At 34.5% G+C, this 25727-nt stretch overlaps 1 protein-coding gene across 1 annotated transcript in view; it reads right to left on the reverse strand.

Moving 5' to 3' along the window:
- Window positions 1-252: 252 nt before the first annotated feature.
- The window catches only part of LOC145011315 (LEAF RUST 10 DISEASE-RESISTANCE LOCUS RECEPTOR-LIKE PROTEIN KINASE-like 2.1), a 43850-nt gene continuing 18375 nt past the window's right edge, over window positions 253-25727 (reverse strand). The window contains exons 2-3 of the mRNA XM_078970016.1: window positions 1715-1741; window positions 253-1529 (exon numbers count right to left, since the gene is read on the reverse strand). Of these exons, the coding sequence (XP_078826142.1) occupies window positions 376-1529; window positions 1715-1741 (1181 nt within the window). The 3' untranslated portion in view covers window positions 253-375. The remainder of the gene's footprint in view (window positions 1530-1714; window positions 1742-25727) is intronic.

Raw genomic sequence — 25727 nt, forward strand, 5'->3', positions numbered from 1 at the left:
ATTCTCAGTAAATTTTGTCCGTAATACATTAGTTTAAAAGAACATACAGCGATTAATTATAGATTTAATTAAAGCATGCTACATAAAATTAAATATAACGTCCTACTTTTTTTCTTCATTAAAAGCTCATCCTTACATAAAAGTATACAACTGAAAAGGATAAAATATGTTTTATAACCACCAAGTCTACAAATTGGACTAGAGAATAATATTAAAAAGAACCAAAGATAAATGGCTTAATAACCTCTCAAAAAGTCTTTGAACAAAAACATTGTCAGAAGATATATCAATACCTAAAAATAAGAAATTTTTCATCAAACTTTATATCTTCGAAAAATATGAAACCATCATGCATGCAATGAGTGCGTTAGTATTTCATACTTCTTTTATACTACAGTGATCCATACTGACGTCCTCTGATGTGTTACATATGGTGGCTTGTGATCGTGGAAGAGAAGAAAAGAATGGTTTTGGTGGAATTTCCAGTGACTCCATGTTTCCTTCTAACATTTCAATCACTCCATTGATGGATGGCCTTTGTTTTGGATCAGTTTGTATGCACCATAAGCCGACTATTGTCATTTTTCTAGCATAATCATTTTCCTCTATAGTTGTCACACCATCTAATAAGATTTTATCCTTCTTCAGACGGTTGTAAATCCAATGAGGGAAATATATCTCACTCGTATGCCCAGAACCAACACCAGCATCAACATTTTTCCTTCCCCCAACCATTTCTAGTATTAACATCCCATAACTATAGACATCCGATTTATGGGAGACACCTCCGAAGTTTCTATTAACAACTTCAGGGGCAATATACCCAATAGTGCCTCTAGCCTCTAACATAGATACGATACTGTCTTTCCTAGAGTATAATTTTGCAAGCCCAAAATCTGCTATCTTTGGGCAAAAGTCTTCATCAAGGAGGATATTATGTGGCTTTATGTCAAGATGCAAAATTCGAGTGTTGCAGCCACGATGCAAGTAGTCAAGACCTCGTGCAATTCCAATGGCTATCTCATATAACTTGTCTACACCTATGGGTTTGCTTGTATTTGGACAAACACGACCATATATAAACTTTTCTAACGATCCATTTGGCATGAACTCATATACGAGAGCTCCTTTTTGATGCTCAAAACAAAATCCCAAAAGAGTAACAATGTTAACATGAGATGTCCTACCAATGCTTGCAACTTCGTTTATGAATTCTTGCCCAGTTGCTTTTGATGAGTTCAAAACTTTTACAGCCACAAGACGTCCATCTGAAAGTTTCCCTTTAAACACAGTACCGAAACCTCCTTGTCCTAATTTAACTTCAAATGAGTTTGTCATGTCGTTAATATCAGCATATGTGTATCTTTTTGCACTCAACGATCCATATTGTATGACAAAGGCCTCAATGCTATTCTCGTCCGCAGTTGGATGATTAGATAAGACAACACAATTGCTTCTTAGTGAGGATTTCATACTGCAAATGCACATCAACACAATTGATAGTGATATTGCCGATAGAATTCCTAGAACTGCAAACAAAGAAAAAGTTACTGCCTCAGAAATAGCCTTGAAAAAAAATTCTAATATAAATATTTATCACAAAATGCAACCATTGTCTTCGTTTTCCTTATCGCATTTAATTAAAGGAAACCTCCAATCACCACAACCTTTGGAAATTCAAATCAAATTATAACAGATAAGAGGATAAACGTACTCATTATCTTAACCGAAACGCCGGACCCTGCAATACCAACAAAAACTTGTATTAAATCTTGCTTACTACGATAGCCATGAAATATAGGAATCTTGAGTACACTAACCTTCTAATGAGTTTTTAAAAAAAATAAACATTTTATTCAGTTAAACCATCACTTACTCCAAAATGCTCTATTTTGGATTTGATTTTCAAATTCCAAGAGGTTTTTTTTTTTTCAAAGAAATCTCTTTACTTATATCTGAAATATCAATTTCGAAGTGTTTAATTTCACCGTTTTTCAATCAAATTTATGATTTTATTCTCTAATATTGAATATAATTCACATTTACTATTATCTGTTTAACTTTTGGGTTGTATTTAAGTAAAACACAATTTTTTTTTTTCGAATTTTCGGAATTGACCCTTGGATTTCAAAGTTGTTTTTGAAACTATAAATTTTTTTTTTTCGAACTCCGAAATTTCTGTTCGGAAGCCAGAATGTTGGTTCGGAATCCAGAATGTTGGTTCGAAGTTCCAAAATGTTAGTTCAAAATGTACATTTTTGTCAGAAAAATAATTTTTATCTCGGTATGGAGTACTCATTCCGAATTAAGTGGTTATTTTTGTCGAAAACAATTTTTGTGGTTATTTGTTTTCAAATACACATTAAATTATGGTTAGATTCCTCAATTTCTCTTAAATGTAAGTTTCTTGATTCATTTTAGATGGTTTTAACCTACCTTTCAGAGATTAACTTTTTAGATAGGTTTCATGTACGACTAGTCTATCCTCTCTCATTGACGCCTAAACTATGTGCGATGTGTGCAACAACTTGTGGCCTCATGGACTAATTGGGCCTAAGTTTAACCTATAAGCATCTCCATTGAAAGCTTTTTAGAAACATAAAATATTAAGAATTAACCTATAATTTTTTTACCAAACGATGGTCTTTTAGTTTAATTATAGGAGTATCCTGGAAAAAAAACCCAAATGTCACATCTTTCCTATAGTTTAGTCATTGAGTCGATGACCCCGAAACATTTATACAAACAATAAATGTGTAACTGTGTGGTGATTAGATAATAGGGAATTATTTATATTCAAAGAGTATGATAACACAGACAATTAATTTATCATTTTGTTTCATTTTGTGTGTTACTTCCTGAATATTAATTTATTCAAAATGTCATAGTTATTCATATTTTTGGGAGTCCGTATTGATTTAAGATTGTGATGAAATATTTGTAGATTGTCCATGATAATTGGACATTGCATAGGGATTGCTGCAAGATTCATGAGTACTTAGAAACTATGAATTTTGATTGTTGGTTAAACTCACGCTTAGATATTAATTCATATATTCAATCACGAGTAATTATAAGACGATAATATATTTTATTCTTCAAACGAAGATATATAAGTCATAGTTTCCAAGTCTGTTGTATACTATTTTGCATCAACGCATTCGTAACAAGATGTCATAAAGTGTAATTCCATATATGACATGATGAGTGAAAGGTATGCTTATATAGTCAAAGTTTATTCGTTCATTTTGCCTCAACATAAAAGTTATATCTTTAGGCACCTCAACGATTTGTTGCTGATATCTGAAGTGTTTGGCCATGCCCATACTAAATTGATGTGTTTAATTAGTGATCTGAATCTAGTAGTCATAAATCAGAAATCGGGAAATAGAATCTTTGACTATGAGATTGATTTATATTCGTGTCTTATGTCCATATGATATCTTATAGATAGAAGGAATAGTTGATCGATTATATTAGGGCCAACGTCTATTTTAATCTGAGTTCGACAATGGCTTTGGAATGCACTATCTACTTGTTAGTTAGAGATTTATACTTGCAATTCTAGTTGACGACTTATCCAAGTGAGAGATTGTTAGATTAAGGTTTCTAAGGTCCTAAATAAATTAGTATAATGAAAAAAGTAAAGCCTTCTTGGGTTGCTATTAAGAGAGAGGTAAAAGATTTATTAATATATTAATTACAAATAGTAATAATTAATTAATAATTAAACATAACTAATTGGAATTAATATTGGGTTAATTAGAAATAATAAATGGTGCAATAGTTGAATCGCAATTGTTTAATAATTGAAAAAGGAAGGCAATTCTAGAACCCTCCATCTTATAGACGTTTTAAAAAAAAAAGATTTGAATAGGTATAAAATAATATTAATGAAACAAGATTTGAATAGGTATAAATAATATTAATTTATTATTCAAATCTAGGGTTTAAGTGTTATCTGACAGCTATATAAATGGTCTTAACCCTGGGCCAAAATCAATCCATCCTTCTCACATAGAGAAATCATTTTTCTCCCCTCTCCCCTCTCTCTTATTTCGATCTTAGGGTTTCCTAGGGTTTAGGAGTGATACATTAGAGGCTTCCACATTATTAGGGCTAGCATTCCAAAGAAGGGTTCTTCAAAGTTGGTTGTTATTTTCGATTATAACAAAAGGTATGTAACCTAAACTTTGTAATTTTTGATTTTAGCTAGGGTTATTTAGGTTTTCAAAGTACGTTGCTATTATTTGAAAATCCATAGAATTTCTAGGTTGCATGTGCCTATAATTGTTATGTGAAATTCTACAAGTACATAGAAGTAATCTTGATAACCCATCAATAATTAATTATCATGTTTCTTGTTAGTGTATCCCACATAGGTGTGATAAGGTCTTATAAGTGGATATATATATATATATATATATATATATATATATATATATATATATATATATATATTGGAATCTCTCTTCTCTGCAAAGGATCTTTCAAAGAGTTAATATGGGCTCCACATATATTTACATGGTATTAGAGTCGGTGTATAGCACCCCTTTGCCTCAGCACATCCCTTTCTATTCTCATCAATCCTCCGAATAAAGATAAAAGTGTTATTGTATCCCACATTGGTGTGACACGGTCTTATAAGTGACTATATATGTTGGAGTCTCTCATCTCTCTACAAGGGCTCTTTTATAAAGTTAATATGGGGTCTACATATATTTGCATTTCTGAAGTTTTTTTTAATTCATCTCAGTTAAATGTTGAAAGTAAACTAATGTAACTAAAAATTGTTTTTTTTTTCTTAAGCATGACACCAAGGGGCATCCTGCATGAGGTCTCATACACATATAAACAAATAAAGGAAACATTAATACTACTTCTAACCTAGTTATCCACAATATATTAAACTCAAATTATTTGTATAAATATTTTTTTAGATAGAAACGTTTTTATATTGTTGCTTTACAAAATTATGTCTTACATTGGTAGTTGTAGGTTGATGGTATAAAATGATTATATGTGTTTGAGATAGGTAACAAGGCATTCATTGGGGTGATTTTAGCGTTACTGATTCATTCTATGTATTGGACTTTATGCATATTTCAAAGGGGATTATATCGTAGTTTTAATACAATGTTGGAGGTGTGGAGTGCACACTTGTATTAATATAGATTGATTTCGTTATGACCAAAATAGTTGGGGTCAAGGAGATTGTACCACCCTTGCGAGGTTCCAAAGGGCAGCACCCCTTGGTTGGCTAGGGAAAAAAATTGTAAATTACTAAAGGTACCTTGGTAGAAATTATTGAATTTTTGGGGGTTCTAAAAAAATTATGTATGCTTTTTTGTAATACCGCAGATTCGGGCTAGTCAATTGAGAGACAATAAGCGTCAAAAATGACTTTTGATAGAAGGTTATTTAGAGTAAATAATCTTAACCAAGTTATAGCATATGTCAGAAGGATTCCATACATATAAAGAATGCTGAAATCTAACTTATAACGAAGAAGTTATGAACCGTCGAAGTTTTACGACTAAACCAGCACGACGATGTGTATCGTAAAAAGCGAGTTTGCGATAAAATACTTTTTAACCGTAGCGATCTAAATGAGAGTCTTAGTATACGTTAAATCGAGAGCGTGCATATACAAAACGTTCAGATCTGACTTCGTTAGACGAAGTTATGGTTTTTCTAAGATTTGGCATAGCAGTATGCAGCCCGGAAATTGAATTTTTGATCGATCGATTTTTAGCCGACACAACTTAAATGAGAATCGAATATCTCATTAGTAGGAGCTCAAAGGTATAAAAACAGACAAAAACGAACATCGGATGACAAAGTTATGATTTTTTAACAGATTTATCTAAGCCTGTTAAAATATAACTTTTAAAAAAAGTCAAAATTAGCCGTTGGAGTCTAAAAAAAGTTGTAGAGCACGTCGCTACCTACACGTGGATATAAAGAACGTCAAAAACTTGAGCTCGTATGTAAAAGTTATGGAATTTAGAAGTTAACTAATGTTTAGGATTAACTAACGAGTGATACGTGTTAAGATTTGGGCCAACCCTTCCTCCCGACGGCTTGGAACAAGATTGCGACACCTAGACTGAGTACGCCCATCGTAATTCAAAGTACGCCCAACATACTGCTGTTTTGGCTATTACGCCCAATGTATCCTTATGTTCGCTCATCGTACGCGGGTGCTAGCAGCCTATAAGTAGCACTCGTTTTTCCTCATTTCTCCACAACAATTATCATCCACTTCTCTCTCAACACCCCCCAAACCCTCAAGGATTTTCCCTAGCACCTCCTAGGTGTTATATACGAGTCCTGAGTGCCAGAAGGCTCCATGAAGAAGAGATTCCGGCTCATAAGTTCTGCCCGCGCAGAGCCCGGTTTAATGTTCATTATCGTTATTATGAACCTATAAACAATATTAATCCATGATTCCAAGTCGTTATATTGTTTGATCTACTTACAGGGATGATATATAAGTTGTGATTTAGTGAGGTGTTTAAAGTGGTATTTCCAAATAGTACACTACATATACCAGACGAACTCTACCTCCGATATGATACTACCTGGATGTTCTTTACTTGATTGATCTTAATAGTAGACTTTGAGTTAATGAGGAATCTATACTAACAATTAGTCTCAATAGATATTAGACGAAAATGTAGAGATAATAATGCTAGGTTACATCAAAGGAAAAAACAGTTGCTAGAAGCAAAGCGCTGCCCAAATTTCAAGTCATCACTTTAACAAGTGAGTACATAGTCCCATTTATGAACATGATTTTAACACCAGTATTAATAAAAGTATTAAATATATGTTGAAAGTTTATATGTGAGTTATGTGCTTATTATCTGGACATATGTGTTATATGTATATTTGATGATATACGTTATGCAAACCAGACATTATTCTATATGTGTTGGAATATATTTAAATGATAATGACAATGGAAGTATTATAAAATAGAATTTAAATGTATGTTAATGCTTAATACTCTGTATAAAATATTACACTAAGTTAAGATAATGTTTTCGTAACGAAGTTAGTATTGGAAGTTGATTATAAGCATTTTAGTGTCGCTTAGTGATGAAATAAGACTTAAAAGAGATGCTTAGTTCAATTAAGTTTGGATATTGGGTAGTATCTTAATAAGGATTCGTGTGTGATCGGAATAGAGAATAGAAACTTTGTTCGACGAGATTGATGATCGGTGGAGTATGTTGTATGTACAAAAGTACTTTCAAAGTACCAAGTCTTTTTCAAAGCTCTGTGTCTTAGGTGCTGCTTGTGTCGGCGTATTATTATGTTCTTGGGTACAATTCCTACTCATACTAGGGTACTATAATGTGCTCGAAGTACTATCATTTACAAAGTCCTTTTTTACACTATTGTTTGTCGGGGGTACAGGAGTACTTTGTTAGTATTCTTCCATACATGCTATTTTGAAGAGCTTTGGAGTCATCGTTTCCTTTATGAAGTGATGAGATGAACTTCATGTGTCAGCATTTCCTTTCATGAAGTAATTGAGGGAACTTCATAGAGTGCCTAATAGAGTGTGTCAACAATAGACCACTACCAGGTATGTCTGATGTTGTATTTCCGGATAGGGTGAGTCTGTGGGTAAAATACATCATGATTTCAGACCACTGTTAGGCAAAGTTTGATGTTGTATTCTCAGATAAGGTGAGTCTGGGGGTATTTCTAGATAACAATCCCTGACTTAATTGTCATGTTGTTTTTACGAACGAAGGTTCATGGTGAAATTTTTTCCATTCCCCTGATTTGATGTATTTACGGATCCTCGTTTGCTGCCACGAAATTTTCAGAGCAGCGTTGTCAGATTGTTATTCATATTGATCCTTTAGACTAGATCTTGTAAGATCGTTGTATATGCTCTATACGTGGGAATCGACGGGATGGGATAATTTGTTGTACATATGATATATTTGTGTTAATGATAATAGTTGGATTTGCAGGTTTCAGATATACATTATTATCACATTGTGGGATTAAAATCCTTATGTACTCACCAGATTTCCCAACCTGACCCACTAAGTTTATTGTATCATAGGTGACTATATGAAAGATACATGCTACTAAGAGATTGAAGGAGTATTAGGATACTATTTTAATTACTATAAGGCTTGTAATATTTTGTTGTGATTCCAAGTCGTTATATTGATTGATCTACTTACAGGGATGATATCTAAGTTGTGATTTAGTGAGGTGTTTAAAGTGGTATTTCCAAACAATATACTACGTATACCAAACAGACTCTACCTTTTATATGATACTACCTGGTTGTTCTTTACTTGATTAATCTTAATAGTAGACTTTGAGTTAATGAGGAATCTAGACTAACAATTAGTAGCAATAAATATTAGACTAAAACTTAGTGATAATAATGCTAGGTTACATCAATGGAAAAGACAGTTGCTAGAAGCGAAGCGCTGCCCAAATTTCAAGTCACCACTTTAACATGTCAGTACACATTCCCTTTGATGAACATGATTTTAACACCAGTATTAATAAAAGTATTATATATATGTTGAAATTTTATATGTGAGTTATATGCTTATTATCTGGAAATATGTGTTATATGTATATTTGATGATATACGCTATGCGAACCAGACATGGTTCTATATGTGTTGAAATATATTTAAATGATAATAACCATCCCTAACTTAATTGTCATGTTGTTTTTATGAACGAAGGTTCATGGTGAAACTTTTTCCATTCCCCACATTTGATGTATTTATTGATCCTCGTTTGCTGCCACGGAATTTCCGAAGCAGTATTGTCAGATTGTTATTCATATTGATCCTTTAGGCTAGATCTTGTAAGATCGTTGTATCGGATCTATATATGGAAATCGACGGGATGGGATAAATTGTTGTACAAATATGATATATCTGTGTTAATGATAATAGTTGGATTTGTAGGTTTCAAATATACATTATTATCACATTGTGGGATTAAAATCCCTATGTACTCACTAGGTTTCCCAACCTGATCCACTCAGTTTATTGTATCACAGGTGACTATATGAAAGATACATGTTGCTGAGAGATTCAAGGAGTATTAGGTGACTAGTTTAATTACTATAAGGCTTGTAATATTTCGTTGTGCTTATGTTTCTGTATTCACGATGACATCCCAATGATTTAATATAAATAAAATACATTTCTTCATAAATTCTTTGATAATATCATTATCATGTTTTACTGGGAACAAATTTCGCAATACTATTCTTTAAAAGGATACTCTGATTTTTAAATAGGCATAAACAAATCGGTCTTTTCTAGCCGTGAAAATGGAGATGTCACAGTTGGTATCAGCGCATTAGTTTAAGTGAAGTAGGTACTTGTAGGAAATTTCTACACTTAAACTTAAAATGCTAAGCGATGATTGTGAGATGAGTCTCTGGAATATTTACGATGTATGCTTGAATAGACACGAGCACTAGCTTATTTAGGGGAAGATTCCTAAATTTGTTTTATGCGCAAAATTATTTATGCTATAAGATGCCTTATATGTTTTGTGATTCTATCGTTTGATCGGATCTATGCCCTATTGCTGACTAGATCTGGAAATTTTATGTGTTCAGATTTCTAAACATTTAATTATGATATTAAACTGGCATGTAACTGTTCGGAGTAATAAGAAGTTTTTACACGTCTAAACCTTCTCTATCTTAAATTTCTCATCTCGAACAACTATTACGGTGTATGGAATGTCATGGTGAAAACTCGTAGCAAATTGAGTAAATGGAGGAAATGAGAAGCCTTACGATAACGAATGATACCTATTGGAAGATATCGTAAGAGTGGTATATTGCTTTTATAATACAACACGTATAGAGGAGTAGGTACATCCAAATGTAAACATTTGATTGGTAGGATAATAAAATGATTGGTGTAATCCATGAAGTTATCCCATCATCTGGCATTTCCACTACCAACTGAGTTGAAGTAGAATTGATGATTAAAGATACGCATGGAAGAAGTCCTGGTAGAGTCTAGGGAATTTTTATGATTATTTGGACACATTCATATGTGTTAAATCATGATGTGATTTTAGGAAATAAGAACTTGGGGACTGCGAGACAATACTAAGGAAACGTATGCGTAGGTGTGAAAGGTAGTAGAGGCCTATACTACCGGAAGCACATGACTCGCACTTGGATCATGGAAAGTCATAAGGTTACCAAGGCACTAGTAATTGATTCCGTTTTATTCATGTATGTCGTTACCATCATTTCGGTAATGACTAAGAAGATGATTGTTTTTCCGACCCTTGTGGTCATATCAAATCGAGTCCGGTTAAGATGAGTGTGTTACGTGGTTCAGAGAACCAAGTTCAATGTAACATTCGAATTAAGCCAGAAGATTGAAGTAAAAGACAATCGAAGTGATCAATAGAAGTATCTCAAACATTGTTAAGGTAAGAAGCTTGTAGCTAGAAGTGCTTCATGCTAGAATGTGATTATATCACAATAGAACATAAAGGAAGGTATATTTCGTTCTAGAATTTGACTCTAAAAGTCCTGAGTCTAAGAGTTGCATCATGCGACATGAGGTCAATAGAACATAACCCATCGGTTTATTATGGTAATCGAAGTAAAAAAAATTAGCTTAAGTTAAATAGGTTCAGGAGTTTGCAATAAAGATCTAGTTTGTAGCTTGAAGATTATGCTTGAAAGTACAACATAGTACGAAGAGAGCTGGTGCAAGATTGAGCACCGCAAGTAGTTAAGAACTCCACGAGTTAGATACTCATTTGAAAGGATATAAGAGTTACAATTATTACCTAGGATGAAAAGATAACATATGGAGTAATTATGCAAGCCCTGTCTTGTTGATGACTCAGGGACGTAATCACCTAAGGGGAGATAACTGTAACGCTAACAGATTCGGGCTACTCAATTTAGAGACAATAAGTGTCAAAAACGACTATTGATAGAAGATTATTTAGAGTAAATAATCTTAAACAAGTTATAGTATATGTCACAAGATTTCATACATATAAAGAATGCTAAAATCTGACTTATAACGAAGAAGTTATGACCCATCGAAGTTTCGCGACTAAACCGGTACGATGTTGTGTATCGTAAAAATGAGTTTGCGATAAAATACTTTTTAGCATTAGCGATCTAAACGAAAGTCATAGTATACGTTAAACCGAGAACATGCATATAGAGAACGTACAAATCTGACTTCATTCGAGGAAGTTATGATTTTTCTAAGATTTGGCACAGCAGTATGCAGCCCGGAAATTGAATTTTAGATCAATCGATTTTTAGCCGACACAACCTAAATGAGAATCAAAGTTCTCATTAATAGGAGCGCATCAGTATAAAGACAGATGAAAATTGACTTCAGATGACAAAGTTATGAATTTTTAACGGATTTTAACTATCTAAGCCTGTTAAAATATAACTTTAAAAATAAATTCAAACTTAGCCGATGGTGGCTAAACGAAAGTTGTAGATCACGTTGCTACCTACACGTGAATATGAAGAACGTCAAAACCGGAGCTCGTTACAAAATTTAGAAGATAATTAATGTTTAGGATTAACCAGTGAGTGACATGTCGCAAGATCTGGGCCCCACATTCCTCCCGACAGCTTGGAACGAGATAACAAAACCTGGACTGAGTACGCCCAACGTACTTCTGTTTTGGCCATTATGCCCAACATACGTGGGTGCTGGTAGCCTATAAATAGCACTCGTTTTAACTCATTTTTCCACAGCAATTCTCATCCACTTCTCTCCCAACACCCCTAAACCCTCAAGGCTTTTCCCTAGCACCTCCTAGGTTTTAGAAGCGAGTCCTAGAGAGCCATAAGGCCCTGAGAAGAAGAGCTTTCGGCTCAGAAGTTTTGCCCACGCAGATCCTTGTTCCTTGCTAAACTCCTTTGTAAGTGAGTTATGCTTACCCTACTTTAAGTATAACTTATGTTTAAGTTCATTATAGTTATTATGAACCTATAAAAAAGATTTATTAGTTATTCCAAATTGTTATACTAATTGATATACGTAAATGGATGATGTTTATGCTATAATTTAGTGAGGTGTTTAAAGTGGGACTTCCAAACAGTATACTTCGTATACCAAACGGACTCTACCTCCGATATGATCCTACATGGTTGTTCCTTACTTGATAGATCTTGAAAGAAGACTTTGAATTAATGATGAATCTACACTAATAATCAGAATACATATTAGATTAAAAGATAGCGATAATAATGTTATTTACGTCAATGGAAAAGACAGTTGCTAGAAGCGAAGCGTTGCCAAATTTCAAGTCATCACTTTAATAAGTGAGTGCATAGTCCCTTTCATGAACATGATTTTAATACAGGTATTAATAAAGGTATTAAGTATATGTTGGAAGTCTATATGTGAATTATATGCTTATTATATGGAAATATGTGTTATATGTATACTTGCTGATATACGTTATGCGAACTAGACATGGTTTTATATGTGTTGAGATGTATTTACATGATAATAATAATTTAATTATTATAAATGTGAAGATAAATGTATCTTAATGCTTAACACTCTATATAAAATATTAAATTAAATAAAGATAATGTTGCCATAACAAAGTTAGTATTGAAAGTTGATTATAAGCATGCTAGGCTCACTTAGTGATGAAATAAGACTTAAAAGAGATGCTTAGTTTAATTAAGTTCGGATATTGGGTAGTACCTTATTAAGGGTACATGTATGATTAGAATAGAGCGTAAAAACTCTGTTCGAGGAAATTTATGATCGATGGAGTATCTCCTACGTATAAAAGTACTTTCTATGTACCAAATATTTTTTCAAAGCTCTATGTCTTAGGTGTTTCTTATGTCGAGGTATTATTATGTTCTAGGGTACGAGTCCTACTCATACTAGGGTACTATAATGTGTCAGCAGTAGTATCATGTACAAAGTCCTTCTTTTTTACACTATGGCATGTCGGGGTACGGGATTACTTTATTAGTATTTTACTTTTTATGTTGAAGAGCTTTGGAGTCATCGTTTCCTTTATGAAGTGATCAAAAAAGCTTCATGTAACAGAGTTTCCTTTCACGAAGTAATTGAGGGAACTTCATAGACTGCCGAATAGAGTGTGTCAACAATAGACCACTACCAGGTATGCATGATGTTGTATTTCCGGATAGGGTAAGTCTGGGGGTAAAATACCTCATAGTTTCAGACCATTGCTAGGTAAAGTTTGATGTTATATTGCTAGATAGGGTGAGTCTAGGATTAAAATACCTCACAGTGTCAGACCAATTCTAGGCACAGTTATCTAGATAACCATCCCTGACTTAATTGTCATGTTGTTTTTACGAATGGAGGTTCGTGGTAAAACTTGTTCCATTCCCCTCATTTGATGTATTTATTGATCCTCGTTTTCTGCCAAGGAATTTCTGAAGCAGCATCGTCAGATTGTTATTCATATTGATCTTTTAGGCTAGATCTTAAGAGATCATTTTATAGGATCTATACGTGGAAATCGACAAGATGGGATAAATTGCTGTAGAGATATGATATATTTGTGTTATTGATAATAGTTGGATTTACAGGTTTGAGATATACATTATTATCACATTGTGGGATTGAAATCCCTATATATTCACCAGGTTCCCCAAGCTGACCCACTCAGTTTGTTGTATCACATGTGACTATATGAAAGATACATACTGTAAGGATTATTAGTCAACTAGTTTAATTAATGTAAGGCTTGTAATATTCCGTTATGCTTATGTTTCTGTATTAACGATGACATCCCAATGTTTTAATATAAATAAAATACATTTCTTCGGAAATTCTTTGATAATACCATTATCATGCTTTATTGGGAACAAATTCCGCAATACTATTCTTCAAAAAGGATAATCTTAATTTTAAATAAGCATAAACAAATTAGTCTTTTCTGGCTGTGAAAATGGGAATGTCACACCTTTCAACCCAAACTACCTTATAAAGGTAGTTAATTTTGATTTCTGGATATTAGAATGCTCTCGCTCTTTTTTTTAAACATACAAAATTGACACACCATATTTTATCTAGTTCATGACTATCTTTTGTGCCTAGAACACTGGTTATCCCTTTGAGGATTATCCTGTGTTGAATTTCTCGTAACCTAGGCATATGGGAAAATATCGATATGGAAAGTGAACCAACACCTCCTTGAAGAATCCAGTGATTATCATATTCTGTTTCTACCTTATTTTCTAACATTCATGGCATCATTAAAAAGAAAATGAATTCAAGCCTCTTCATAGTTATGGCATTATCAATGAGAACACATTAAGTATGACACTATTTATTTAATAAATAAGATGGGTTGTTTATATGTTGCTTCAGTTTTACATACCAAGAATATGCTCTTATTATTCTCTAGGAGCAAAAAATTTATCTTTAAAGTAACTTGCAATGTTCTTGACATGTTCTTGAGTCATAATGTTGCTATGTAGCCTCCTGGATGTCTGGTAGTAACCATGTCGTCTCTTTTCCTTATGCACAAACAATAAGGCACGTTGAAAAAGTATACACATGCTAGGTTAGGAAGCGATACCGATGGATGGACCCCAGTATTGCTCTCTGATGCCTAAATTAGATGTCAATTGTGACTTTTGCAAAATTTATTATCCAGGGAAATTTTCTACCTTTTTCAGTGTGTATCATGGCCTTTATATACAAATAAAAAAGTCCGAGTTCATGTTTCATTGACCGGTTTACACCTTTTCCCAAGGGTTACAAGGGTAACCTTTAATATAATAGTACTGCCTTTTTTGTGTTCCCTAGGATGTTGCACAGATGAATTTATTGCAATCAAATATTCCCTTTACCAACTGTACAGTTGATTTGGGCTGCTAAAGGTAACCGACCTGGTAAGCTATGGGCTTACGGTGCTGGTTAGGCATTCTTTAATATTTTTGCTTCGACTTTATGTATGGGCTAACTTCCATACACCATTAATCCTCCCAACTTAATTGCTAAAGGATGGTGCTCAACCGTTTTTAATAATTGGAATTTAAATATCCTTTAATTACCTAGGTAATGAATTGTCTGATGTTGGTTACACTCGCTTGCACACTCGCATAATTGTTGATGTCATTGGTTCCTCAGAAAATTGGCACTCCTGCCTCTTTTCCCTTATAAATATCTATGATATCAACTATTCTTCTATTTCCTTCTAGTTATTCTATTTTGCCATTATTTTTTTGTCTTATTAGAGATAAAGTCTTGACTTACCATGTCCATCTTACATTCTACAGTATCTCGTGATCGGCTAGCCGAAGTTTCTCATAAATATCATCTCATTGAGTAGGATGGTGCCAAAATTTCTTGTGTGGGTGCCACTATCGATAATCCATATGCTGGTAAGAAGAGATTTTATCTTTATTATCTTGAATCAGATTTAAGGGTTCCTTTGTCGCCCTCTTTGGTCAAGTGATTCAGGATTATAGAATCCATACTTGTCAACTGAAACATAATTCCATTCGAAGATAATTTGTTTTGAGTTATTGTGCCATGCATGTCTTGTTTTTTCGATAATGGATTTGTTATAGTATTTCTTGTGTATATGAAGTAGTGGTGCATGTATCTATTTTCGTTCCAGTGGAAAGAGCTTCAAAGAGGGCCTTCCTGAATCCATCAAAGGGTGGAAAACGAGTTTATATGGATCATTGCTTCGCGTTTTACTTATCCTAATTTTTTTCATCCCCTGGTATCATTTAAGAATAAAAACCTAAGTGATCTTCTAATCTTGGTCAAGATATATCCAAAATATCTAGATTGTGTTCGGTTACAAAAAAATTTCCTAAGGTGGCATTGTACTCGGATGGTAACTGCTCCTTCCTTGTATGTTCAGGGGCCAGGTATTTCCTTTTGTTCTTAAACCCTTGTTGAACTTTTAATGCTTGTCTACATTGCCCGCCAATCTTTTTAATGTTGTGTGCATCTTTGTCTATATAGGTGATGCCTGATTTCTTTTTTGTTGTGTCACTTTCTTGAAGGCAAGAATTATGATCGAGGTATTGCCTCATATGCTTTTGATTTACCTATAATGGATGATAGCACGAGTAATGATGAAGAAGCATGGAATAGTGAGGATCATAACGAGGAGCATGGTGAAGAGTCTCAGTCTTCTATTCACGTCCATGACTCATATGATTCGGACTTCGGTAGTATTAATAAAACTTTGGAGATGTTGTTAGGATGATTATTGATGATAATGATGTTGATAACGAAGAAAATGATACTAGTCTGCTTTCCCGGAAGAGGGATAGGGAGCGGAACCTCAGTTGCTTTTGCTATTGTAACATCCACTATTTTTCAAAACCAATTTAAAAATTTTGTTTATGCTTTTAAGTATTGAAAATGCGGAAGTTTCTAGTTAAATAAACATCTTTCAAATAACAAATGTCATTGTATTAAAACCTTCAGGATTTCATTCATTTATATCCGAACATACATGACAACGTAGATAAAAAGGTCCTAAAATTAATAATTCAAGCATATCCTTTATTCCACTCAGCATCCTAAGTAGGCAATTTCAACTTTGGTTCCACTACCTATGATGCAATAAAATGATTGGGTTAGGTTTGGGAAACTTGGTGAGATACGTAGAGTTTTTAAGCCCATATGTTTTAATGATAAAGTATCATTCCTGTAAGACATATATTAGGTGTAAATATACAACCTATCCTAAAACCATCTACCCAGTCCTAACCGATCCTCACATATCCTAATTTGAAATCAATTGGAAGAATCACCTTACCGGATGAACTATCTAAGCAAATTTTTTAGTACACCTGCTAAGGAGTCTGTGGCTAGTGTATGTCATATAAGGCAACCAATGTTCACACATTCTGATGAATATGACTTCTCATTTCAACTACGTCCATGGGTTGTAAAGCCATGCTAACAATGTAATTCACAAGACCGCCAAAAATAGTCAAGTGTTGGCGATCTACTCTGGTCGATGACCATGACAAAATCGTTCGGTTGTCTGATCGGGACCCACCATTTCTAATCATCCAAATATGGGGAGGATTACACTCCAATCTGGTCCCATCCCTAACCCAACTACGATACCTAATCGATTTCAAGCCTATTCGACACTAACCAATCCTATATAAGTATTATTCCTAACCTAAGCCAAGACCTATATCAAAAGATAATAGATTTCTACAACACTTCCTAATCCAAATGTTACTATCTTATCTTTATAAATAGCACATAACACAAATAATAAAAAAAAACATTTATTATATGGATTTTTTAAGTTAAGATTATGTTCTTGATAATAACTACACACTCACTTGAAAAGTGTCTGGTGATTGGTGAATCGGGCAAAGCTATGCCTTACACCTTTCTCGAAAGACTAAGATGTACATAATACTGTGTCATAGTCTAGTTTTATACTATGTGGAACTATTATCTTAAGAGTTAAGATTCCTCAACAATTCCAAAGTCTAATTCAAGATCAAACAAGTAAGGATCGGTCAGGCGGGACAATCGGGATGCAGGATTATTTCAACATATAGTCTTTTTAAAATCCAACAACCAAGCCGACATGACCATTATAGACACATATCCTATAGTAGATTAATAAACATGAAAACGTGGAATCATAGCTCACTTAAAAGGTAAAATAGATGAGAATCAGGATCTAAACAGTCAGAATACCGACTTAGGTCCTTCCTACATGAAGGTTATGGAAAGTTGATGAGGGTGTCGTAGGGCTTCGCTGCAGCTAGAATGAAGAAAAATGGGATATCAAAATTTTCAGAGAAATACCGAGTGTGTGGGGAGGAGTGAAACAATGAGTTGGTATTTATAGGTGAGTTTGGAGTTTTGTGCATTGTGCAATAGGAGGTGCACCGTGCATAAGGGTGACGTTGATCCATTGGGCTGCCAACACGTGGCAGGATTTGGGAGGGGCTACATGGTTGACTTCACGTGCAAGCTAAGCATGATTTGAGTATACGTATGACGTTTCTACATTTTCAAAATTGCATAACACCTTCATAAGAGCATTGTTTTTAACCTTATTTATATCCACGGAAAGCTCTCAACGAGATCTACAACTTTCCTTCACACTTCATCAGCTAATTCTGATTTATTTTATTTCTACAAGCTTCGCCTATTAAATCCCATATAAAATGCATAACTCTAACATCCGACTTCCATTTCTAATGGGTTTTATATCATTGGAATCTTAACAACGAGATCTTCAACTCTCATTTAGATTGTTTTTTGCTAACAATCTATCGATCTAAAATCTGATATCGGTGTCCACACTGTTGCGCCAAATTTTAGAAAAATCATAACTTCCTCTAGTGAATTCAGATTTAGACGATACATATACACACAAATTCACTTTTAAGATATCTATGAATTACCTTTACACTTCCTAAGCGAAAAAGCACTCTAACTGAGATTCATTTTTTACGCTATCAGTAGCCGTGTCGGTTTTATCGCGAGACATTGGCGCTTCCTAACTTCTTTGTTCTAAGTCGTACCGAAGCGCTCTAAATATGGTACATGATCCTAATTACAATTACTATAACTAGGTTGAGATTATTTTTCCTAAGCGATCTTTTGTTTTTTGACGTGTATTTTAAATATTATTTATTTTATTGTATAATATATCTTAATATCATATTAAAACACATAAGCACATAATATATTAATAATCATGTCTTATTCATTCACAAAATAACTACATGACTTGACCATAAAGGTTACATGCTTGATTACTAAGACTATCTAGAAACACAGGTGTTACATTTCTCTCCCCTTAGGATGATTTTGTCTCCAGCATCATGTGTCAGCTAAGTAATGCGGATAGTGACTCTTCATGTCACTTTCTGTTTCCCAGGTGAGATTTGAACATGTTCAGTGTTTCCATCGCACTAGCACTAAGTCCATCATCTTACGACATAACTTCTTTGTCTTACGGTTGACAACTTCTATAGGCTCTTAAACCAGCTGCCTATCTTCGTCGATCTTTAACTCTGAAAGTGAAAGCATAACCAATTCTTCTCCCGAGTAGTTCCTTAAATAACAAATGTGAAAGGTATTATGGATACCTTCCAGTTTGGTTGGAAATTCAAGCTTGTAAGCTTGATTCCCTACCCTTTGAAGTACCTTGAATGGTCCTATTAAATGAGGACCCAACTTCCCATGCTTTCCGAATCTAATCAGTCTTTTCCATGGTGAGACGTTAAGTAACACTTGATCACCCAAATCAAATGTTATTGGTCGTCATTCTTTTTTGTGTAGGTCTTTTTATGACTTTTGCCAACTAACTTCCTTTCCCTAATGACTTTATGCTTCTCGGCGGTTTCATGTACTATATCCGAACCCACAAAATTTTTCTTTCCCGCTTCTAGCCAACACGATGGTGTTCAACACTTCCTTTCATATAGTGCTTTGTAGGGAGGCATCTTAATGCCTGAGTGATAACTATTGTTGTAGGAAATTCAGCCAAGGATAGATGGTTATCCCAACTACCTGGAAACTCTAAGGCGAATGTCCGCAACATATCCTCCAAGGTTTGGATAGTTCTCTCTCTCTCTCTCTCTCTCTCTATCTCTGTTTACGGATGATAAGCAGTATTCAAACACAACTTCGAGTCGAACTCCTCATGCAGACTTTTCCAAATTTTGGAGGTGAATCTACCGTCCCTATCTGACACAAAAGATAAGGACTCTCCATGAATCTTTATGATTTCCCTTACCTGCCAACTTCTGCATAGACCAATCCTCCCGTGCTGTTATAAAATCCGCACTCTTTGTAAGTCGGCTTACTATAACTCATGTCATGTCATGACCTCTCTTTTTCTTCAAAAACTTTGTTATGAATTATGTGGTAACATCATCCTATTTCCCTATGGGTGCTGGTAAGGGTTCTAGACTCCCATATGGCTTCTGATGTTGTGCCTTCACTCTCTCACAAGTTATGCATTCCGTTACGTAACTTGTTACCCCGACCTTCATTATCGGCCACCAATAACAAGGCTTCATGTCTAAGTACATTTTGGTGTTGGCTGGGTGTATAGAATACATAGTCTTATGAGATTCTTTCTTGAGAAGATCCCATATCCCACCTATCTTTGGCACCCAAATGAGATTCTTAAACTTCTTAAACCTGTGTTTGTCTTCTTAAAACATGAATGTCTTGCCTAGGCATTCTTCTTATAGATCACTCTCAACTAGAGCCCTGATCTGAGCTTTTTTGATCTTCTCCATAATCGTTCAGATTACTTCAAGCTTCAAAATATCTAGCTCTCTTTCTTTCAGGAATCACCTTTCTACTCAGGGAATAGGCTATAGTATTTGCTTTACCCGAGTGGTAAACTATCTCACAATTATAGTTCTTGAGTAGCTCCATACATCGCCTTTGTCTCATATTCAACTACTTCTAAACAAAGAGATATTGGAGGCTCTTATGACCTGTATAGAGTTTGCATTTGATTCCGTAAAGATAATGCCTCTATATGTTTAGGGAAAAAACCACTACTGCAAGCTCTAGATCATGAGTTAGATAAATTTGCTCGTGGGAGTTTTGTTGTCTTGAGGCATAAGCTACTACTTTTTCCCTTTGGGTAAGAACACATCCTAATCCAATCTTAGAAGCAACACTGAAAACTACAAAATCTTCATTTCCTTCTAGTACGACGAGGATTGGTGCATCGCACAATCTCTTCTTTAATTCACCAAAATCTCTTTCTTGCTTCTTGCTCCAAGTATAGACAACTCCCTTTTTTGCCAGAGCAACAAATGGAGCCTCAATAGAAGAGAAATTTTGGATAAATATTCGATGTGGGATTCTTTGGTTTCTCCCACTTCCTTACAACTTCTTTCTTTGCTAGTTCAACCATAATACCTTCCTGGTTAATTACATGACCCAAGAACTGAATCTCCAATATCCAAAAGTCGCACTTTGAGAACTTTCCATAAACCTTCTTCCTCTTAAGGACTTCCAGTATTTCTTGAAGATATTTTCTATGATCTTGATTGTTTTTGGAGTAAATCAAGATGTCTTCTTTGAGCACTATTGCTAATTTATCGTAAAAAATGTTTACAAACTCGATGCGTCAAATCCATGAATGTTGTTGGGGTATTTGTTAGTCTGAACAACAAAATAAGGAATTCATAGTGTCCATATCGGGTTCTAAAGGTTGTCTTGTCGATATCTGCTCTCTAATCCTTAACTGGTGTTAACCTGACCTGAGATCAATTTTGGAGTAAACAGTTTCTCCTTGCAATTGATTGAGCAAGTCATCTATCCTAGATAAAGGATACTTATTCTTGATCGTAGCTTTATTTATCTCCTGATGTCAATACATATTCTCATAGTACCGTCTCTCTTCTTTATGTATAGTACTGGAGCTCCCTAGGGTGATGAACTAGGTTGTAACATTCTAAATTTGGTATGTTTCCATCTTGACCCCTTAATGCAAATTTCTATCTTTTTGGTCCCCAGCTAGTACGCGGGGCATACTCTATGAGTATGCTAAGCATGCTAGAACATTTTTTGGACGCGGGATTCACCCACATACAATGGGCGTACTTGGGAGTATGCTGGGTGTATAGTAACAGGGGGAAAACCCTAATTTTTAGGGTTTGTGCCCTATTTAAGCAACTTATGTTTCCTTGATTGCATCTTTTTCCCAACCTTTACTCCATAATACCCTAAGTACGAAACCCTAAGTGCCTTTTCTATGTTTAAGGTTGCTTGTGAGATTTTGTGTTGTTTTTAGTGATAAAGAAGAAGAACACTTGGAAGTTTCTTGGGAGTAGCTTGAGCTTCTAGATCCAGGGTCATCTTCATCTTAGCAAGTCATTTGAGGTAAAAAGCTCCCATCTTGATGATTCTTTATGCTAAACCCAACTTAGGGTGTTATTTATGCATTTTGGGGTCTTTTGAGCTAAAGTTGATTTTATTATCCACCCTAGATGCCATGGATGTTAGATTTTAGCTCCATTGAGGTCCCTTATCCTTACAAATGTAATCTTTATGAGAGATACATGTTCATGCATGAGTTAGAGCCCTTATTATGGGTCTTAATGGAAAAAATTTGGTTTTAAGGTCCCATTAAGAGATGCAAGATGATAAAGTTGCCATATTTATGCAACATGGCTTTAAAATGAAGTAAATCTGAGGTTAATAGCTTAAGTGGTTAAGTGAATGTTGGCCAAAAGCGACTCTGACCAGCGTGCGGGGCATAATCCCTAGTACGTTGCGCATACTAGGTTATATTCTTGTCTCCAAGTTAATGTTTGTACGCCACGCGTACGGGAGTACGTTGAACGTACTCGGTATAGTGGGCTTTGACGTTTGGGCTTTTCGACTCAGGTTTATTTTGGGCGTTTAGGGTTTGGCCATGTTAGGCTATTGGACTTCTGAATTTACGCCATGGATAGACTAAGGGATTTCTTGGGTTTAGTTCCATGATCGTTTTGGGCCCAATTTTGAAGTTGGGCCATGATGCGCCTTAGGATGTCATTAAGGATTTTGGGCCTTTTGAGTAAATGGGTTGGGCCTTGTTTTGGGCCAAGTAAGAAAAAAGGTAAAATGGTCTTTTTACCATTGATATTGGACAAGTAACTTAGATTCTTGATTATGGGTTGAGATCTAATAATTAATTGGATACTATTTCATGATGTTAGCGTGGGGATTTTCCATACCAGCAGACTGAGATTTTATCTGAGAGATTGTACATCTTGAAGTGAGTTTCCTTAGTGTGTATAGTGGGTCGAAGGCACCAATGTCGGCCCATGGTGGTTATGTTTTGGACGCTAGTTATCTGTGCTAATCTTGCATGTGTTATGTAAGTAATACTGTTATGCAAATTAGTATCTGTATCTACAAATAAAACTACTTGTGTGTATATGAACCTTGTTGTAAGTCTCCAACCTAAAACTAAAATGTAAGTGATGTGGTTCTGGAAAATAGTTTTAGTAAGATTTATCTTTTGTGAAACTATTAAGTGTACTCTAGCCCATAAACCAATATGTTTTGTAAATACTCTAATGTGAGTTATCATAACCATGCTAACGACTAGTTGGCCTGCTACAATGTTCTTCAGGCATCGGAACTGGAAGACATTTGTCACCCTAGACTGGCTGGTCTAACTATAGAAAAAAATTGAGGTATGGGGTTGTCAATCCTGTATAGATCGATACACAAGTGTCACGCTCTACTTATAGGTGACATTGGTTATAATTTAGGACTTATGTGTGTACTCTGGTTAGTATGGTGAAACTAAATGTCTCACAAGTTTGTTTGAACTAGTTTACGTCTATTGTACTGAAAAATCGTATTCTTGTAAATGAAATAATTATATCATTAAATAATTATATGATTCTTCTAAAATGAAAGTGTAGTTTTGTGAATTCACAAACTATACCAATTATAATTTATTATGTTTGTTTTTCAAGAACATTTATATAAATATGTAGTAATTATCTTGTCTAGTTTCAAATGTAAGGTCAAAACACTATATTTTCGGTTGTAACCCACAAATTAGTGAACTAACTAGAATGTACTCCCTTGGTTATAAAAGTTATATTTTAGTAAAAAGCTTCAAAAACCATGTAGTTTTACAAATCATAAATTTTCTTCTGATTTTATAGCATAAATTATGTTTGTTTTGTTAGTTTTGCATTTCAAACTAGTATATATCACAAATAATTATACAAAACTAGTATTAACCATATATGATGCAAATAATATCTTATCTTTAACATAAAGATGAAAACATGTAAATATTTGTGTTATAAACAGAGTTTTACTTGTATCCCCCCAATACTAAAAACATGAAAAAGCTTAAAAATGTGGGGGTGTGAACTCACATTGAGTGGATTTGTGGGTTGTTTGAGAAGATGATGTGAAAATTACAAGCCTAAACTCTTGTATGGAGTTGATGAACTTCTTTGGAGGTGATATTATCCTAAGTGTTTAACACATAATGTTGTGTTTAAATAGGATGAAACTTACATAAAAATGTATGAATACTCTAGATTAATACGAAAATCTTACCGAATTACTAAGAACAAAACTTGAGAAATAAATCCTTCGAGGCTTTGTGCTTAATCTTGAGATAGTTTAGAGTAGAATGAAGGAATGAAAAATTGTGGGGAGTTTGTGGATAATGATCTCATATATATTATAGGAGGGAAGTGTGATAGGAAGTTTGTCTAGTTACCTATTGGTTAAAGCATGGATATTTGTTGGTTAATAAACTGCATGGGAAACTGATGATGTATCTTATCACGAAAGTCATCTATTCTTATCTGTTTCCTTCCCTAGACCAAAATCACTAAGGAAAAGAAGTCAAATGGGTGTTTTCCACCATACATGACCGAAATCACCTTGTTCCCTTGGTGATTTCGGTCCTACACCTCCACTAAGTGTTGTTTTTTGCCTTAATGGATCCCTAGCATGTGTTTTCGGCCTTAGTGGGCTTGTATTGTATTGATTTCGATCTTGGGGTCACTCATGGAAGGGTTTTCGGTCTTTGTAGGTTACTTGGCATTGTATTTTTATTTTGGGAGTTATTCCTTAAAGTGTGCTTTCATTTCTAGTTTGTTGATCCTCAAGGTTAATTATAACAAGGTTTTCTAAGTACATATTATATTAACTTATACAAACAATGCCTTCTTGGTTTGTAGTATTTTATTGCAGCAAATTATGTTGTGAATTTACTTGCATATGGTTACAATTTAGACCTTGCTTGATCCAAATTGTTCGAGTTGTCACAGTTGTGACGAGTGATGCAAGAACGCTGAAGGGGGGTAAGGTGATATTGGAAAGCAAGTTGGTTGAGAATCATTGTTTCAAGGAACAAGTTATGCTCTTGCCGGGTAAACTAGCTTCACTGGAATTGGAGAATATTGGTAATGTGGATAATATAGCAATATTGGACATGGGTGTCCGAAAGCTCAAGGGTGATCTCATGGTTGTAGTGTTTCAGAACACTAATTTACAAGCTAGTTTGGCCGTGTTGACCAAAAGAGTTCAGAAGTTTGAAGAGGATGTGATGTGGGTGTTGTCTGAAGAGATATGTAAGGTGGTTGATAAGGTATTTCCTGATTTGTCATTTTATAATGCAAACCATACATTTAAGTTAATATGTATTCACTTTGTGAAGAGACAAGGTTGTGAGATAATGCACCATGAACACTCTTTTGGTCTTGCTGAAGTTGGGGTAGCCTTTTATGTCTACTCGCTTATAGAGGATGGAAGAAGCTTTTTCAAATTTATTTTGTGGGGATTTCTTTTCGGAGTTTGGTTATCCCGTTGATTTGATTTCCTAGTTAAGATCTTTTATTTCCGGATGTACTGGGGGTGACACATCTATAAGTGGTTGTGGTAATGAGGGTGTGTCATAGGTTATTACGGTTAATTAGCATTGGTATTGTTATGATGGTAGTGGTGTTGGTTTTTTTTTTAGAGATTGACTTTTTCCACCTTGTCTGATTGCTTTGTTTTTTGTTGAATTATGAACTGATGTTTCTTGATATTTTCTTTTCCTTTTCAATGTAAAGTTTCTTGGTTTTGTTCCTTTTTGGTTTTTCTTTGTTTCTCTAGTCTTTTGATTATTTTCTTTAGTGAAAATATGGTTTTGGGTTTTTATTCTCTAGGCTTTAACACGCCTATCTGGTGGAGGTGGTAAAATATGTGG

This window comes from Lactuca saligna, chromosome 8, assembly GCF_052625555.1.
Source record: "Lactuca saligna cultivar CGN05327 chromosome 8, ASM5262555v1, whole genome shotgun sequence".
NCBI classification, from domain to species: Eukaryota; Viridiplantae; Streptophyta; class Magnoliopsida; order Asterales; family Asteraceae; genus Lactuca; species Lactuca saligna.